Source organism: Crocodylus siamensis, chromosome 6, assembly GCF_052110815.1.
Source record: "Crocodylus siamensis isolate JL-2025a chromosome 6, ASM5211081v1, whole genome shotgun sequence".
Taxonomy (NCBI): domain Eukaryota; kingdom Metazoa; phylum Chordata; order Crocodylia; family Crocodylidae; genus Crocodylus; species Crocodylus siamensis.
Genome location: NC_143400.1, coordinates 46,730,034 through 46,747,231, shown reverse-complemented (window position 1 = coordinate 46,747,231; position 17,198 = coordinate 46,730,034). Strand labels below are relative to the sequence as shown.

The 17,198-nt window shown below is 41.2% G+C and overlaps 2 protein-coding genes across 2 annotated transcripts; one reads left to right on the top strand and one right to left on the bottom strand.

Moving 5' to 3' along the window:
• Positions 1 to 1,220: 1,220 nt before the first annotated feature.
• On the bottom strand, positions 1,221 to 2,192 carry LOC149862633 (olfactory receptor 11L1-like). The gene has a single exon (XM_090054023.1). The coding sequence runs from the start codon at positions 2,178 to 2,180 to the stop codon at positions 1,221 to 1,223; it is 960 nt and encodes a 319-aa protein (XP_089910149.1). The 5' UTR covers positions 2,181 to 2,192.
• Positions 2,193 to 16,019: 13,827 nt separating this feature from the next.
• LOC149862632 (olfactory receptor 6F1-like) lies at positions 16,020 to 16,946 on the top strand. Its single transcript, XM_090054022.1, has one exon. The coding sequence runs from the start codon at positions 16,020 to 16,022 to the stop codon at positions 16,944 to 16,946; it is 927 nt and encodes a 308-aa protein (XP_089910148.1).
• The last annotated feature ends 252 nt before the right edge of the window (positions 16,947 to 17,198 follow it).

The window sequence follows — 17,198 nt, the reverse complement described above, 5'->3', positions numbered from 1 at the left end:
ACCACTGTAACAGTGATCTCAACTTCTAATGGCCCGTGGGAAATAATTCCAAGCAAGTAATGCCTTGCAGGAAACCTCACTCTCTGTCAACCTCAGCTTTGTTCTTCTTTTTTTTTTCCCTTTAATTTCTTCTGGCCATAGAGTCATAGAATCAAAATGAAGTAGGGCTTGAAGGGACTTCCACAGATCATCTAGTCCAATTCCTGGCCTGAGAGGGAGCATCATTCCTATTCAAGCCATCCCATACAAATGCATAACCTAAACTGTTCATAAATCTACTATCAACCCTGACACAAAATAAGACATAACACCCTAACCTGCCACACATAAAGCAGGGGAACCAACATCCTGCAGCCAATGCCCTACTTTATTTAAAGGTTGTTAACGTACACTTAAGAGATCCTGAGTGAAGGGCCACACACACTCTCTCCTCCCATCCCACTACAGGGGAAGGCAAAACGCTACACGTGACACTGTGGCATTTTAATTGGAGTAGTTCTCTGGGAATTACACTAATTAAAATGCCACTTCCCTTCCCCTCAACCTGGAGCACCTATATAGACACCCAATAGCTCAACTGACTATGTCAGTAGCTGCATTTCTTTGCAGGAGGTCAGACTCGATGATCATAAAGATCCCTTTCTGCCTCAAAATATGTGAAATGCAGAAGAACACAAATGGAAACTTATTTCATTTGGGCTATCATCATCATCATCATCATCAAAGAAAACATGTTACAAACCCACACAGAGCTACCCTGCGTAAAATGATTTTCAAATGAGAATGATGTCTGAGTCACTGATTCAGTTCAAGTACCAATCTGTAAGAGGAAAAGGAAAAAAAAAACACGGAAAACAGTTTATCTGTCATATAGAGTCATCTGCTCACTTCTACCAAAAATATTGTACCAGCTTTCAGTCTTAAACACCTGCCAGTATTTTAGGGTAGAGTTTACAAACAAGCCCAAGGGATTTGTGCACTCTGCTCCCATTGATTTGCAATGTTCTTGTAGATTCTTATTCCTTGTAATCACTTTGAAAACCCCGTACCAAATGGCTTTCCAAAGGTTTGTTGGCAACCCAAGTGTACAATACAATGTTTAAACACTCATGGCCTCCTTTGAAAATCTCAGCCTGGTTTCCCAAATTCATTCAGTCCCCATTTTCCCCTTAAAATTAGCCAGAAGCTTGAGACCCTGGGAACCTGCTCCAGTGAGTCAGTTACAGAGACTGGTTAGAACCCATCTCATTGCATTTTATGAATGGAAATCTTGCCGAACCATAACATTTACTGAGAAATCTTCTGAGGGCTTCTTTCACCTCTTTGTTCCTCAGGCTGTAGATGAGTGGGTTGAGCATAGGGGTGAAGACAGCATAAAATGCTGAGAACACTTTGTGTAAGTTCTTTGAAAGGTAGGCTGTTGGAACTACATAGACAATAAATAGAGCCCCGTAAAAGGTTGTGACAATGACAAGGTGAGAAGAGCAGGTAGAAAAGGTCTTTTGCCTTCCAGTTGTGGAAGGGATTCTCAAGATGGTACTTATGATGCAAGCATAGGATGTCAGGGTTAGCAAAAATGGGATCAGTGATGCAATTGAAGACAGTGTGAAAATCACAAGCTCTACAAGTTTGGTGTCAGTACAGGAGAGTTTCACTATGGGTGAGCAATCACAAAAGAAATGGTCGATTTCATTGGAACTACAAAACTCTAGCTTAGACATTAAAATGATTACCGTGGTGGTGCCTAGAAAGCCACTTGACCAGGAATAAGCAGCTAGCTGGGAGCAAATCCTGCCATTCATAAGAATGGCATAACGGAGTGGATTGCATATAGCTAGATACCGATCATAAGACATCACTGCCAGCAGGTAGCATTCTGTTGCTGCTAGGGCAGCAAAGCAGTAAAACTGTGAGAAGCAAGCTCTGACAGAAATGGTTTTGTCCCCACTCAAGAGGCTGGCCAGCAACCTGGGCAGGATGGTGGAGCTGTAGCAGGTCTCCAAGCACGACAGGTTCCCCAGGAAAAAGTACATGGGAGTGTGAAGGTGCTGATCAACACCAACAAGTGCAACAATAAGGATATTCCCAGAAATAGTCACCAGGTAAACTAGTAGAAACATCAGGAAGAGGGGCACTTGCATTTCAGGGATATCCCCAAATCCCAGGAGAATGAATTCCATGATGGGGGTTTGATTACTCCATCCAATGTTTGCCACAGGTTGTGTCTAAGGAAGGTAAAGCAAAATAGTCATCCTAATTGCAAGGAAATAATGTATAATGGGATGCAATTCAATTTGTATCTAAGTGGAAAATAATAAACCTTGCCATGCAGCTTGTAGATCACAATGCTGAATGGAAGTGTTGCAAATAGAACTGTAGTGCTGTCCAAAATCCACTTACTGAATCCATGTCCTGGTTTCAAGATTCATCCCTCCCTTCCAAGTTACTTTATATTAGGGCTACTGCAATGTGGCACATTATATAACAGATGAATATAATCCTAGTCTATATGGAAATACAACCATGGACTAATGTCATTGTTTTATTTGCCATGCTCTTGACTAGGGGTAACTGAAAAGCATTTATATACATAATTTGATCTCAGATTACATTATATATTTTTTTTAAATCTCTTTTCTCTTCTTTATAATCTCTCACTCTCTTTCTCTGAAAACCCTGTTTCTGAACACCTTTTTTTCCCTGTCTTTTGGTATTGCTTATTGCTATTCTGTTTTCACAGTTTTTCAAGTGAAAATTTTCAGCCTTACATTGTTTATTTTCCAATATTTTTATTATTTACATAAAAAGGAGATATATGTTAAGTGACATATTTTTACCACATGTACATTAACATACTGATTGCTTATCATATTGATACCAAGAATTTTAGAAATGATATTATTTGCTTATTTCTATTCTGTTTCCACAATTTTGCAACTGAAAATTTTCAGTCTTACATCAAGTGTTTTTAATTGTCAGAAACAAAAAGTCTTCCATTTATTTTTTTTCCTTTAGGAGAAAAAGGGCAACTGATTTGAAGCTTCATGTATCAGAAAAGAACTGCTTTAGGAATAAACTGTTGAAAGAGAAAAATAGTTGACAACATACATTAAAAGTCATATCCAAAAAGCCTAATTTATTTTTTAAATATTTTGATTATTTACATACAAAGGAAATAGTTGTTAAGCGATAGAAATCTGTTGTGACAGATTTCTACCACATGTATATTAACAGACTGATTCCTTGTCATACTGATACCAAGAATTTTAGAAATGAGCAATACTGAGCATCCATATAACTTTCCATTTCCAAACTTCACAGCACTATGAAATGTAAACATGCTTGATTGTATTGGTATAGTGTATGCCACTCTTCGTTTCCTTCATTGCCTTTATGCTCATAAAGGCATAAACTCATGCATTGAAAATCCAATTCTTAGAAATGTTCTCTCAATCTGTATACAGCAATTATAATATGCTAAGCACTTTAATGATTCCTAATCTACTTTCAGGGATGAAATGTTAGAAGACTCAAGCAATACATTTGAATAAACATTTGAGTCAAACCATCAGGATGGGAGGTTGACTTTGCACAGGTATGGCAGCCCAAATCTTCCATTTTACATTTTTTACAAAGAGATCTCAAAATGCAAGGATTCTTTTTTTTTTCTTTTTTTGAGTAGGGATATTTGCCCCTTACTGCAACAGAAGTAACATTTACACACAATAGCCAACAGTTTCTAAGGACTAGAGCTGTTTAATTAATTTAGACCAGTTTATCATGAAGGTTTTCATTCTTTGCTGTTCCAGCTTCATTTACCCAGGTTTTTCTCTTGTCCGTGAAACAAAAGGAAGGAAAGAAGTAACAATGTAAACAAAACCCACAGCTGAAAAAGAATGAAAAAATTGGGGACAGAATACTTGGAATCATTATCTTTTTACTAATCCTTGATTTGTGGAGGGAAAAAAATCGAATGGATTTTTTTTAGGTGTCTGCTGTAATGAAATTTTCTGTATGGGCAGTTTGAAAAGTAAAATCTCAACCATTGATCTTTTTTTCTTCAAAATACAAATATCATGAATTAGATACGAATTCTTGTCAGTGATATCTTGTCTTGATAAGCTGCAAACACATTAACTCACAAGGATTCTTGCCTCACACACATGTCCTGGACCACCCAGGCAGCATCATCATTTCAACACTACCATTATATGATGAATTGAAATTAAAAGGTGACAAAGAAGTCTTTACCTCACTCAAAAGCTGAATTTCAGCCATCTTCTTTCAGTTCAGCATCACACACACCTGGGTAGGGTCCTGCAGACTGTTTTCTATCACTTGGCTATGTCATGGACCTTGCATCTCTTAGGGAGGAGATCAATATATATTTCTTTTGACTGCCAAAGTTATAGCTTCTTGCCTTGTACCCAGTGTCAGTATCACTATGTACACTTCTGCTGCTGAGTCCATGAAATGACTGGGAAGTGAAAGTGGCCAGTGTATTTATTTTGTCCATGAAACATACAGCTGTGTTAATGTCATGAAACTGATAAACTTTGTAGTGCTGCTCTCAGTGGAATGGCCCCAAAGAATACAAAACGTGTAAATGTGTAGAAGGAAAAAAAAAACACCCCAAAAATGTAGCTCAAACCTCAGAAGACAATGAATTGCCTGACAAACACTTTGAATCTCAGAGGACACTATAGAGAAACAGCTAACTTTTAAAGAGTTGTTTGCTCATGCTAGACATAATGCGCTTGTGACAGATAAGCATAAGTGTCTGGGTCAGTTTATTAATTGCTTTTTTCTGTGAACACCATGTTATTTTAACTTCAATTTAAATGTCACTTTTAGGAAGGCTGAAGGGTTTCATTCTAGTGCATGAAATGGACATCTAGTAGATAAAATGTAGGCTAAATTCAGTTACCCTCATGTGCCAGTGATTCATAGCCATGTAAGAGATGTTTTCATCAACATCAGTGCAGAGTTGGCACACCATATGTAAACACATTTCAACATGGAAAAGCCAGTACTGATAAGCAATTTGAAAACTGGCAAGCTCCAGTGACCATCCAGTTTACTCTCAGCTAATCTACCACTAGACCTTCGATTCATGAGGCATATGGGGCTCTCCAAAAAGTGTGCACCTGACTTACTATAGGCCCTCCAGTTTTCACGTCTTCACTGATGAGTGTGCTCAGATGGGATTTTCCTGTTGCCCCAAATCCTTAGCCTTCTACACCAAAACTATATCAACATAAAGGGCTCTTTCTCAGTTGCATTTAGAAATGCATTTTGTCCACACAATGGATCACTATGAAATGGATCACTATGCATTTCACTGCTGGATTATCTGTGATCTAGCTAATATTAGTGTGTGCATACATACAGTCTGAACCTCTGATTAAGTACCCAACCATTTGTGTTTCAAGCACTAAGATTAACGGAGTGACTAACCCCCGGCTGATTCTCAGCAAACCAGCACACCTAGTTCAGTTGCTTATGATATTGTGCAATGAACCCCAGGAAAGAATTGTTAAGCTATGAGCTATCAGGACTCATGGTAGAGGCAATATATTTTATTGGACCAACTATATTTTTGAAAAAAAAAGCTCTTTATAATACAACTGGATACCTGAAGCTATCAGCTCGGTACTTACAAAATGTGAGTGGAATATATGTTTGGCCATCCCAGAGCAGCTGGGAGCTTTTTAGACCTTCTCAAGATGTTGCTGGCCTATTTCATTCTCCCTACCTGGCCTATGACAAGTTGCACTGGGCAATAAATTGACTGAGTATGCTATAACCCCTTGAGAAAAACACATGCCCAAAATACCTTCCTTCTCGGTCCAGGGTGTGGAAGTATTCAATGGACAATGTATCTTCTACCTGTGACTGGAAGCAAACCCTCAGTGGTAAAATCTCAGGGCCCATGCACTGACTGTGCATATTTTCATCCACTGCCTCAGTTTGACATTATTGGGTAATTTGTTCTTTTACCTCCTGCTATGTTGTTTCTTGGTTTGTTTAAATAAACACAGGGAACTCAAGGACTCAATGAGCTTTCCTGTTGCTGCTCCCATGTCTCAATATTCATGCCCTTGTCTCGTGCCTGTAATCCCTATTCATATTCAAAATAGGTGGCCAAGGCCTCCTGTTTGAGATTCCCCTGCCTGTTATCATTATCTTGGAATACAAAATGCAGTCGCTCCTACTGAAAAGGAAGGTATTCTGCCTGTAATAACCAGTCATCTCCCACAGGTGCTGGGCAGATTGTACCACCTTTAATTTTCAGTGATTCTGCATCCTCCTTATGGTTGCAGTATGCCTTCCCTTGCAAGCTGTACATGATGATTTTGGTGGAAGTTTATCCACAAATTCCATTCTGTGCACTCACAAAAAAAAAATCCTGGTCTTCAAGCATGTCTCCCCTGACACTTTGTGATAGCTGTATGTGTTGTAGGGCTTGCTACCACTGCCCTGAGCTCGTCTGCCTACAGGCAGTGACAGGGTGGACCTTGGCTTTGGATCACCTGGTCTGCCAGGAAGTTGGTCTTATGTTTTCTATCCTGCCATGACTTTGATGAAATATATTCCCAGGAGGCACTGCCCATGGTAATCCTGCCTGGTCTCGATCCCTGTTTCTTCTGTGGGGCTCCAAACCTCCCCTTTACCGCAGCCTAGCCTTTCCAGATGGTCCTCAGAAAATCCTTCTGCAGCCGGGTCACAGTGCTGCCTATTGTGGTATTGTTTGGCCCTCTACCCCAGGGTGACCTTTGCTCTCAATTAGGTACACCCTTCCAGGGCTGGTCTTGGCCTATACTCAAATATGAAAAGAAAAGGCCAAAAATAACCAAGGAAAACCCCAGCTGCTCTCAGCCTCCTTCTTGGGCTCAGTCCATGGCCCCTTTTACTCAGGATCAGGTTCTCATAATCCCAGTCACAGCGATCAAGAAATCCCTTCATTCAGTCCTTGTTATGCACAGGCCTGCCCTGCACCCCTATGAACATTCACAGCCTCTTTGAGGTCTCCCCTACATGCAGGAAGGCTCTACCTGTGACTGTAGTTTCCCTCAGGCTGCTGACACCTAAAAGAGAGAGCCTCAGAGTGGAGCCCACTTCCTTACCAGATGTACTTTGACTCTGATAACAGCCCTAGACTTGGTAGATATAAAATTGTTTAACTGTTTGTATTGTTGCTTTTTTGTTCTTACTCTGTATCAATACATTCACCTATTATCAACTGGCAGGTGTTGTGGTCCATCTATGGGTTGTGCCCACCCAAAACAAAGGTAATAGGTGCTGAATCCAAATCCAGTGTCAACATACGGGAGCAGCTTGATTTTTTGTGAGTTTCAAGGCCAAGTAGTTGTTGAGTCATTTCACCTTCTTTCCATCTTTTGTTAAGAGTTTCCCCTGGTTAATTACCATTGGAGCCACAGCTTTCTTGGTCTTTCTTTTCTGGCCAACACACTTATAGAACCTCTTCTTGTTGTCCTTAACCTCCCTCACCAGGTGAAGCTCATTATTTATCTTTGCCTTCCTGATTTTTCCCCTGCAGGTTCTTTAAGTTTCCTGGTACTGTTCCTTGGTGACTTTCCCATTTTTCCAGGGCCTGTATGCTTTGCTTTTTCACTGGAGACATACTAAAGGCACCATATATAGCCATGCTGGTCTCTTGCCACTCTTGTGCTTCCATCATGTCAGGGCAGTTTCTTGTTGGGCTTCCGATACTGTGCCTTTTAGAAGCTCCCAGCTTCTGGGTGCCTACATTTTTCAGGCTGTCTTCCTATGGCACCATGCCTATTAACCCCTTGAGTCAGATAAAATCCACTTTTTCAAAATCTAGCATCCTTATTTAGGTAACTTCATGCTTTCCCCACCTCAGGATCTGGATTTCTAACATATCATGGTCATTTCCTCTCAAGTGGCCTACCAATTCTTCCCTGTTGGTCAGGGATCCACCTTCTGGAACAAAGTTGCCCTGCACGTAAGTTAGGAATGGGCTCAACATTTTATGTTTGTTGTCTTGTTCTACCACCTGTTATCCAGAAAGTAATATAGCTTCCCAGCAGTACTATCTCACAGCTTTTGGATACATTTGTCACCTCCTTTACTTCTTCTCATTTATGCATGACTGTCTGTATTGAACCCAATCAATAACACAGTGGGATGCTGGAGGATCACGGTGTTCCCTATCACACTTCCTCCAGTGTAAACACATAAGAAGAAACAAAGTTCCTCTAAATACTATCTCATTCTAACAAGTATAAGTTTTGAGCACTTTGCTGATTTTAAAGTTCTTTAAAAAGGGCAAGTATACCTTCATAGGTACATGAAACCCATCAAATGTGATATGGTCTGTATCATGTATCCTGGAGAGCACTGAAGAAAGTTCCATGGTAGTATGAAGCCATACCTGTCATGACAGATTAATAGATTCATAGATGTTTGGTTTGGAAGGGACCTCAGTAGATCATCAAGTCTGACCCCCTGCCCTGGGCAGGAAAGAGCACTGGGGTTAGATGACCCCAGTCAGGTGCCTGTCTAGCCTCCTCTTAAAGATCCCCAAGGTAGGGCGGAGCATCACTTTCCTTAGAAGTCCATTCCAGATTCAGGCAACACTTACCATAAAGAAGTTCTTCATGATGTCTAACCTAAATCTCTTCTCCATCAGTTTGTGGCTGTTGTTCCTAGTTACTCCAAGGGGTGCCCTGGTAAAGAGATCATCTCCTATTCCTTGCTTCACCCCCCTGATGAACTGTAGGTGAACACAAGATCACCTCTCAGCCTTCTCTTTCAGAGGCTGAAGAGATCCAGGTCCTGCAATTTCTCTTGGTAGGGCTTTGCCTGCAGGCCCTTTGAACCCTCTTGAGGTTGTCCACGTCCCTCTTGAAGTATGGCACCCAAGACTGGAAGCAGTAGTCCAACTGCAGCCTGACCAGTACCACATAGAGGAGAAGTATCACCTCTGTAGACCTGTCCATCATGTACCTGTTAATGCATGATAAAGTGTGGTTGACTTTACTAATCACCTTATCACACTGATGACTTATGTTCATATGGTGTCAACAATGACTCCGAGATCCCCTTCTACTGCTGTGCTACTGAGAAGGTCCTCCTCCAGTCTGTAAGTGTGTTGGTGATTCCTTCTCCCTAGGTGCAGCACTTTGCATTAGTCTTTGTTGAACTGCATCCTATTCTGTTCTGCCCACATTTCCAACCTATCCAGATCCACCTGAATTCATTCCCTACCCTCTCATGTGTTAACTTTACCACATAATTTGGTATCATCTGCAAATTTGGAAAGAGTGCTCTCCACGCCCTCATCCAAGTCACTGATGAAGACATTGAACAGCACAGGTCCAAGAACTGGGCCTTGTGGGACCCCAGTGCCCACATCTTTCCAGCTTGATACTGACCTGTCCACCAACTCTAAGCCAATTTGCCATCCATCTGACTGTGTAATCACCTATGTCACAGCCACTCAGTTTATTTATGAGAATAGGATGAGATAACATATCAAAGGCCTTCTTAAAATCTAAGTAAATGACATCTACCTGGACTCTTGTGTTTCAACATTTTGTGACCTGGTCATAAAAAGAAATAAGGTGAGTCATGCCCTTCAGCATTATTTTTCCTGCTGGACTCGCATAAATGTAATCCTTAATGATTTTTTGCAAAGGCTTTCCTAATGATAGTGATGAGACTTGTCCCGGGGGGGATGAACCAAGCCCCAGAGTCACGGTGGGCCGGGGTGGCAATTAGACATGGAAACAGGCCGGGTTCTATTGGCTATGGAGAACTGAGGCACCAGAGCATAGCGGTTTTTTGTAAACAAGGTGAAGTTTATTTGACTTACACTTAGATGCATAGGAACCGATGTCTTCAGTTACAGTTAGCAAACTTATGAATGACAAGAACAACAAAGGGGTCTGTTGGCCCATGAGGTTCAGTCCGGAGACTTAGTCCCAGGGCTGGTCAACAGCTCATTGAATGGATAACACAAACTACAAAACGAAACTGTAACGCGGTGAACGATGAAATAAGACGTGACGCCAGTCCAAAAGGGACGAAGAACGGTGCTGGAGTCAAATGTCAGGTACAGCAGGGCGGATGGATGGTCGAGGGTGAAGCCTGAGGTCAGGATCCATGGAATTGAGGTAAGTTCAGCTCTTAGAGGGTCCGTAGCCAGTGCCAGTTAGATCGAGAGCCAACAGATCAATAGGATCAACGTAGGAAAACCGCGATGGGGAAGACCGATAGGCCTAAGAGCCTAACCGAGGGACAGTCCCTGAGAGCCAGCCTCTGTCCCCAGTTGAATGGATCTCTCTCTTTTTCCCCCCCAGAGGGAGGGGCCCTCAGACTTTTTATAGCAGCCCTATAGCCAATCAGGCTGCTCGGCTGAGAGAAATTTCTAGAGGTATTACCTCATTCCAGTTGTACACTGGGCATGCTCTGCAATAAGATCTGTGTAGCAACTGAGTCTGCACAGGGCTGAAAGTGGGTCAGGGCTGATTGACAGCTCCTGAGGTCATAGAAAGGGTAGTTCAGGCCCTGTATGGAATTTTCCACTCTCAGTCAAACTGAGTTCATGCATTGGCAGCACCTATACTTAAAATTTTGCTCCAACAAGACTAACCGGTCTAAAGTTACCTGGATCCTCCTTCTTCCCCTTCTTAAAAATAGGGACCACACTGGCCCCTTTCCAGTCCTCTGACATCTGACCTGAGCACCATGAGTACTCAAACAGCTTTGCCAGTGGCTCTGCTATGACACTGGCCAATTCCTTCAGCACCCTTGGATGAAGATCATTACTGGTCTTGCATGTTATCTAGGAGAACCAGGAGATACTAATGCGCTAAACACAATGATGGAGGGCACTATTGGTAAACTGAATGCATGCCATCAGTGCCCTGGAAGCTGGATTTATCAGCATCTATTCCACTTTCAAGGGTTCATGTAATGTCCTGTGCTACAAGGATAGAGTGTGAATTGGTCTGTAGATAAACTGTGATCACCTGTATTCTTTAAACCCCTTTCAGCTAGCATTTTGAAGTTAAGCCATTGCACCTTGCATATAATATTAATAAGGTGTATAACTCTGAGCTTTACAGCTTCTGCCATATTGAGATAAGGGACCATTGCTAGAACACAGATTCCCAAGCCTTCCCAGATAGCATCTCTCTTATTACTAATTTGTAATCTTCTTCTTGTTTCTATATATTTACCTATCTTGTTTACCCAGTGGAGGCAAACATCCAGAGGAAGGCTGGAGAAAGGGCTGGGTAGAATACTGCCCACCTTAGATTTTCCAGATAAGGTGGAAATGTATGCTGGGATGTAGATGATACACATTTACACCTCCTGTGTGTAATGGGTGGTTGGGGGAGCTAGACCTTCTATTTTTTTTTTCCAGGACACGTGCCTAACCACTATACTATGATCTAAAACACAGGAGGGTTACTTCCCCTGTTTTATTTCCAGGACTTATACATACAGGGTAATTTTAATTGGCCACGGAGTGTCATAGAATCTTTAACAGTGAGTGAATCCCTCAGACTGTAGCTATGCAGCTTTGCATATGTCATTAAGACAAGTAAAAACGATGCAGGATTAGCAATTAAGTTCACTCAGACCCTCTGACACATGTAACAGAAGCTAGCCCTAACTAACTTTCCCAAAGTCCCTTGGGAAGCTGGTTGTAGAGCAGAAAATGGAATCTGGGTATTACAGATTCAAAATAGTTGGGCCTTCCTGTCTCCCTTGCTAGCAGCATCCCCAGACCAGGTACCCATTTACCTTTGCACGCACAGACTGGCAAATATAGACTGAACATGTATTGTGGGCTATGCATATATACAGCTGCCTGGGTGTTCTCGTTCTCAATTTCAACCTGTGACTAAGTCAGGAAAGCATAGCCAGTCATAAGTTGATGACATTAGATCTGTGATTCTCAACTAACTAGGGTGCTATGGCACCCTGGGGTGCCCTGGAGTCCTTACAAGCTTCCTGCAGGGTACCATGCAATGTTAGCACTTTATGTGTGAAAAAAATGATTCATGAAATAAACTTAGAGACTTCAGCTAGGAAGCATCATTGTCAAAGGCATTCTGGCCTCCTGTAGTCTTTCTGCATTGTTTACTGCATTAAAAAATGACACTATTTATTTCATTTCTTTGGCAATGTTTCTTTTGAATCAGGCCCCACTTGGCAGCCCAGAAGAACAAAATGAGGGGACAGAAAAAGTAGTAGATCCTAGGTTCTAGCCTGGACTCTTGCTTTCAATAGGGTAGCATATTCCCCGCTGCACTACCATCTATGAATTGTTCCCAGTAACTTTTAAATATAAGGGGCTTTGTCTCAACCTCAAAACAGCTGCTAAAGATGCTATTGGCTTATTCCTGACCTACACTATGATGGTTTGAGACCTATATTTAGACATCAGAGAGCTGAAAATACAAACACCCTTGTGAGTGAAGTAGGCCTAGTATGTAGGTTTCTGGCTTCCTGGCTGAGTATCCTCATTGCTAGTGGGGTTAAAATATGAGAAGGGGCTCTTTCCTTTCTCTACTTTTCCAGGACTTGTACTTGGGCGTGTATCCACAGACCTGGATGTAGGCCACAGTGCATAACCCTACTGTATGTTTCATTCATACATACTTATGCACCCACAATATTCCAAAGGGCAGAAAAGTGCCTTTCGTCACACAAAAGGAAATAGAATTCAGGCCCTGGACAGATACATACATACACACACACACACACACACACACACACACACACACACACACACACACATATGTATGTGTATATATATATATATTTACACACACACACGCACACCTATATATATAGCACGCGTGTGCGCACACACACATTTTGTTAATGTATCAAAAATGAAAAGACTGTTGTACAAATTTGATTAAAACCAAACAATGATTTGCAACAGCAAAACCATCATCACAAACAGTATGTAATACAGTATGTGACTGATGCTCCTAAGACAGCACCTGTTTATTTGGGTGTAAGGCTGATGGGAAGAGCTCCTCTGAGAGTTCAAAGACATGATTCAAGCCAAATGGAGATCCATGGAATTTTTCCCATTCATTTCCATGGGCTTTAGGTAGAACTTGAAGGGTAAGAATGAGAGAATCTGGGAATTATCTTAGTACAAGCTAAAAGTATGGAGCTTGATTTATGCTTTGACAGTACTGCCACAGGGGAGTATAAACCATTGTTCCTCAGTACCTATTCAGACTATTTCAGCAGCTTATCAAGAAAGACCCTGTGTAAATTGTCAGCATTGTTGAGCTGTTCTTTGGAGGCTGAACCCCAAGGGAAGCTTGCTAAGTGATGAAATAACCCTATCTTCCCTGTATTCTGGTATTTTGCATGATGCAGGTTTGAAGGATCATTTTGGCTTGAAAAGAGAGAGAGAGAATGACAGCAGATATTAAAATAGGAAGACAAAGTACTAATTAGGGGGAGGGAGAGAGAAAGGGAAGAGGAAAGAAAGGTGAGGAGTAGACAGGGAAGAATGGGAGGGAAGGAAGAAGCACTGTCATAGTGAGCCAGACCTAGGATCAGGTTCTTCCTGTTCATGACTCCAAGAGCGGTGAGAAGCTCTGACAGAAAATGTAAGAGCCTGCAGAAGCCATGGTGGGATAGTCGGCTTCTCCTCTTTGCATTAGAACTGATTCCAGAGCTCTACTAACTAGAGACCAGTTTGAGGTTCTCTAGATCATCAGGTGACTCAGTACCCAAATCATGTGCTTTAATACACCTTCTACAAAATGTCTGTTATCTTTATGTATAACCCAGTTCTTCCTCCTAACTGAATACATGCCTATTTTGGAGATGTTGCTACATTCTTGGACTCAGTGGGTTCCTGTGTTTTAATAATACCATGGGTGAGGATTTATTTTATTTGTTTTAAACTTTCTAACTTTGAATGGAATTGAATACCCTTTTGTTCTTACTTTATGAAATATACAATATATACAATGAAGACAATATAGGACAATAAAGAGAGAAAATATTTTTCTATCATTTTTTTTTACTGTGTAATAAAAGAAGCATTTGCTAAATATCTCTAAAGACCAAGGCTTTTGTCTAATGTAAAGATTAGTATATTCATCAGGCAAATATTTCATTAAAACAGTTATTCCCTCATCATGAATTTTGGCAGATCGGCTCTTAAATATTTATTTTCAAATCATATTCCTTTCCAGTTCAAGATGTTACCACTGTGCAGCAAACCCATCCAAATGTGAGTATGTTCTCTAAGATATGTTTCTTTCCCAGGCTATGTTGTAGTCATTATTTATAACGAAGTATATGGACTCAGAGAGTGACCCTGCATTTTTTAAAACTACTTATAGTACCACAGAAGTTTTTCTTTGTTTAATTAAAAGCACGACTGCAGATAAAACATACCCATCTCAACCAAGTACATTTTTCCCGTCTCCATCATCATGTTTGCTCTCCATAGATAGTCAGCCTCATGAGTGGGGACTTATGGAAGAAAAAGAGTGTGCAAATTGTCATTTCTATTGGCCCTATAAAGTCAACACAACAAAGACAGTGTGGGTGGACTATGTTCCATGCTTTTCTGGACACTAGATTTTAACAGCAATTGATAAGGGGCTGCTCTGTAATTTGGTGTCTGAGCAACTTGTTGATCTGAGGTATTTTGTCCCTTGCTGCATTGTATATATACTGACACCCATTTAGACTCTTGTAGAACACAGTGTATCGAAACATGGAAAAACTACCCATGGCACAAAGCAAATGTGAAAATAAGAATACATTTCTTCTGTTTCTCACATTGCAAGTCAGCAGTCTTGGGTTCTACTTCCAGTCCCATAAATGGACACTAGCTGTTCTTAAGGGCTGGACTTGTCAAAAAAAACCATAGGAAGTTAATTTCCCATCTCTGACTCCTAACACAAAGGGACTGGATACCTAATTACTTGTGCTTCATTGAAAATGCCAATCCAGGACTCTATTCCACTTTCCAGTGGAAGTAGGTTCTTGTCTTTTACCCATAAAAGTAGGAGTATGAATGCCTGGTTTCTACTCTTAGCTCAGTAGCAACTGACTTCCTATTTAAGAGAGGACAAAGAAGAGTCATGGGTACGTGAATGGAAAGCAAGCATAATTTAAATTAGTATTCAGTTCCCTTCCTGTATAAATGACCATTCATTTGATTAGCATTGACATGCCCACATTTATTCCCTACCTGGACTCATAGTTCTGCACATGCAGGCACACCCAAGGTAGACTAAGTACTAGGGTTCTAGACCCCCCTCACCTAGCAGAGGTGAATTTGGGTTTTCACTGATCAGAGGTTTCCAAGAGCAGAAGTCTAACCACTGCAACACAGGTCAACCATTTTGCTCTGCTTTTGCTCGCATTCCTTTTGTAGCTGGTCCACTGGGCAGCCATGGGCACAAAGTATATTGGAGATACAGTTGTGGTGAGGAGGGCATAAAATGAAGTCAGGGGTTGCATGGCTCAGCAAAGTGACTGTTGGCCTTGAAGAAAGAAAAGTCCAGGTTCTAAGCTAGGTTTCTGCTCCAAGGGAGGCAGAAGTTTTTCCTCTTTCCATTTTTTTACAGTTAATATATTAGTGCCTCAGTTTCAAAAGGTGTGCCACAGAAGGGATATTGTAAGATCTGACTTGTGGTAAAAGTGGGATGCTTGGAAGTCAGAGACACCCAAATCCCCGAATGCAAATGTCTCTGCATGAGGAAGCCTAAAACCTGTGCCCTCTGACTTCCTAGATGAATGTCCCAACCATTCAGATGCATTAGACAAAGGATAGAATACTATCCTTTCCCTCATTCTTTGCTGGTCTGCATGTATATAGATTCCTTCTAGCTTTTTAGGGATAGAATTCCTCTGGGCATGTAAATGCCATAAATGAACCTTTAGCTGACCAGGAAAAAAGAGATGGTCAGCTCTGGTAATTTCTCTCTCTTGACTTTATGGATTTCAGCAGGTAAAAGGAACAAATGGGAAAATCAAATGAAAGCACTGTGATGGAATTCATTCTCTTGGGCTTCCCTGGATCCCACTCTTTGCACATCTCCATGTTCATGCTCTTTCTTCTCATGTACATCCTGACAGTCATTGGGAACATGGCTATCATAACCCTTGTGATGACCAACCACCACCTTCGCACTCCCATGTACTTTTTTCTCTGCAACCTCTCTTTCCTAGAGATATGGTACACAACAACTTCTGTTCCCAAGACCCTTGCAATTTTCCTATGGAAAAGCAGAACTCTTTCCTTCCCCAGTTGCCTCCTGCAAATGTACTTCATTTTCTCCTTTGGTTGCACAGAATATTTCCTCTTGGCTGTCATGGCCTATGATCGCTATTTGGCCATATGCAACCCATTGCGATATAGCTCTATTATGAACAACACCTTGTCTACTCAGATGGCCATTGCATGTTGGATGTGTGGTTTCCTAGTTATCTCAATACCAGCATTTCTGATCAGCAGGTTGTCTTTCTGCAGCCTCAATGTCATTAACCATTTCTACTGTAACATAGATTCCTGGATAGTCCTGTCTTGCACAGACACACACACAGTTGAGACAGCAGCTTTCATTATCTCAGTGATTGTTATCCTTGGCTCATGTGTGATTACTCTGCTTTCATACATCTATATCATCTCTACCATACTGAGAATCCCTTCAACCAAAGGACAACAAAAAGCCTTTTCCACTTGTTCTTCCCATCTTGCTGTTGTGATTATATGGTATGGCTCCACCATTTTTCTTTACGTTAAGCCTTCTGCCCAGAGTTCATTGGAGCTGACCAAAATAGTGAATATCCTGAACACGATTGTGACACCATTGCTAAATCCTTTCATCTATACTCTGAGAAACAGGGAGGTAAAGGAAGCCTTGTGTAATGTATTTCACAGGGCATAATCCTATTTCCATGTATCTCATTAGCTATTTCATTAAAATCAACAAGGTTGTGCTCATAAATTGAGCCCAAGTTACATGAGAGACCAAAGATTAATCTGGCAGATGCTGGCAGACTAATGCTATGGCAAAAAAAAAAAAGTAAATAAATAAATAAAAGAGCCTGTTTGTGATGGCCAGAACCAAAGACATTAATAAGCAATAAATATGTGCTTCTTAGAGGCATTTGGAACTTTTGTTTAATATAAAGCTTGT

Excerpts from the sequence above, each read along its gene's own strand:
- LOC149862632 (XM_090054022.1), top strand. The coding sequence starts at position 16,020 with ATGGGAAAATCAAATGAAAGCACTGTGATGGAATTCATTCTCTTGGGC.
- LOC149862633 (XM_090054023.1), bottom strand. The coding sequence starts at position 2,180 with ATGGAATTCATTCTCCTGGGATTTGGGGATATCCCTGAAATGCAAGTG.